Source organism: Sinocyclocheilus rhinocerous, unplaced genomic scaffold (genome assembly GCF_001515625.1).
Source record: "Sinocyclocheilus rhinocerous isolate Xijiao unplaced genomic scaffold, SAMN03320098_v1.1 scaffold2086, whole genome shotgun sequence".
In the NCBI taxonomy this organism is placed as follows: domain Eukaryota; kingdom Metazoa; phylum Chordata; class Actinopteri; order Cypriniformes; family Cyprinidae; genus Sinocyclocheilus; species Sinocyclocheilus rhinocerous.
In genome coordinates this window covers 1-2,282 of record NW_015624553.1, presented here as the reverse complement: position 1 = coordinate 2,282, position 2,282 = coordinate 1, and the positions used below count along the sequence as shown (strand labels likewise).

General features: G+C 50.7%; 1 protein-coding gene across 1 annotated transcript in view; it reads right to left on the bottom strand.

Moving 5' to 3' along the window:
- The window catches only part of LOC107742388 (trinucleotide repeat-containing gene 18 protein-like), a gene marked incomplete at its 5' end in the record, with an annotated part of 41,701 nt that extends 39,454 nt beyond the window's left edge, over nt 1-2,247 (bottom strand). The window contains one exon of the mRNA XM_016555337.1: nt 498-2,247. Within this exon, the coding sequence (XP_016410823.1) occupies nt 498-2,247 (1,750 nt within the window). The remainder of the gene's footprint in view (nt 1-497) is intronic.
- Between the last annotated feature and the right edge of the window lie 35 nt (nt 2,248-2,282).

Sequence of the window (2,282 nt, the reverse complement as noted above, 5' to 3'; positions counted from 1 at the left end):
CCACCTCAAAAGGTTAGTGGTGCTGCTTTTTTCTGCTGACCACAAAATAACTACATACGAAAAAAGTCGATTGGGGTCCAAAACAACATAAAAATAGGCTTTTTTTTTTCAGAATAAGTGACCAGTGCTGGCAAAATGAGTCACAATGAGCACATTTTAAAAAACGTTCAAAATGATTTGTTGGAATCAGACGAAAAATGACTGAGACTTTGTTTGAAGTCGAGTCAGCGAAGTTAATTTTGAGAAAAATTGAGTTTTCTGAAGGTTAATGAACTCATTTTGTTGAAAACCTCAAATTCGACTAAAAATTTGCCTTTAGCTCAAAATTAGCCCATTCCGACTTATTTTGCCAGCACGGGTCACATATATCCTTTTGTGTTCCACAGAAGAAAATAGCCTTGGAACAACATGAGGATGAGTAACAGATTACGGAATGTTCATTTTTGGGTGAACCATCTCTTTAAGAATAATGCATTTAAAGATAAGAAGCAACACACCTTTGATGGCTCCTCCAAGAATCGGCCTGTCCCTGCCCGATACTGTGCTGGGCTTGCTGCTGTTGTTCCTCTGGCGGGCAACAGCCACCGCAATGCCTACCGGTGGATGACGAACCTCGGCTTCCCCCTGAGAAGAGCTTCCTTCTCTGCCAAAGGATTTAGCGCTCTCAGGTCTCTCGGGTTCCTTCTTCAACTGCTTTCCAGACTGCTGGGGCGGAAGGTGCTGAACTCTGGACAATCCGGGATAACCAGCCTCCAGTTTCATGTTGCCCAGTCCTCCAAACGGACAACGGCTATCAGATCCGTGCCTGGAACCAGACTCGCTGGAGAAGTTGCCGCTGTACTTGATGAGGCTCTGCATGGCCGAAACCTCCCCGTGGCCCTTGGGACTTCCGCCGGTGCCTACCGGTCTATGTAAGCCAGTAGTGTCCAGGTACATTCGCTTGCCCTCTTCTTCACCTCGGGTGCCATGGGTGTGTTGGGCCGCCAATGCGGCGATGTGACTGGTAGCATAATTGCCCATCTCGAAAGGCTTCCATTTGGGTTCGGCGGAACCAAAGGCCTTCAACGGATGCGGTTCTGAATGGAGCGTAGCTGAATCCATTCCAGAAAACGGATGGGCAGACCTTTGAACCCTATCCCGCTCTTGGCTGCGGGATTCGGTCTCGAGTCCCGTTTTGATCGTGTGTTTTGATGTAGTGTTGGATAAGTCCCTGGCATCTGGGCTGTTTCCAGATTTATTTGTGCACATTTCCAAATGCAAGGGCTTTTTCATGGCCAAACCATTTGACCTAATTATAGAGCCTTCCTCTCGTAAAATTTCTTTCTTAACGTCTCCGTGAGGGGGAGACTCGCTCCTAACGGAGGACCGACCGTGGTCCATATGCGTTCTCTCATTCCCCACCTGTAGGGCTGATCTGTGCGAGTCCCTCTCCCTGCTCTTGTCATTTTTATTATCTCGAGCTTGGGAGGCAATTTGAATTGGCCCTTTTCGCTCGTCGTAAACCTCGACAGAAGGCACATAAGTAGGAGCTATCACTCTGTGTTCTTTGCCTGGCTCTTTTGCTGTAGAGTAGAGCGGGTACATGCTGGGCGGCATGTGGTGAGGGGGAGGGTAGGTGCCAGAGGACACCAGCCTGGGTTGGAGATGGGTTGGGTTGGGCTGCAGGGACGAGGGACTGGCATACGACACATGCAGAGTGCCAGCTGATGTAGCAACCGAATCACTTCTTTTCTGCTTGTCGGAGGAAAGGTGGCCCAACGGTCGGCTGGTTTCGTCATCCCGGTCACTGTCCCTCCTGTCCTGTTCCGTACTCGGGTGTCGGGTTGGTGTGCTGCTGCTTGTCCCGCAGTTGCCAAGTAAACTCTGGTGAGACTGTTTGGGTTTAGTGTCCGTGGTGCTCAGAGCAGGCGAGTGCTGGTGAGAGAAAGGCCGAGCGTGCTCCGCAGTTTTCGCAGACCTCTCCGAGTTGCTCACTCTACGCTCGTCTTCCGCCTTGACATCCAAGGTGAGGTCCACCACACTGTGGGGCCGTGACTCCTCTTTTGGCCTTTCTCGTTCCTTCCTTGGGAGGGAGTGGCCGAGGTCACTCTTACAGGGCTTCTCTTTTCCCAGATCCCTACTTGAGTCTTTAGAGCTTTTGTGAGGAGGCAGGGCCTCCTTTTCCCTGGAGAAGGAGCCGGGCATGTGAGCCACTGGGCTCCTGGCCATTGCAGACTGGGAGTGCACTGAAACTGGCAGGTAAAACCCCTCTGAGAAAATGAGAACAAAATAGAAAGAGTGAG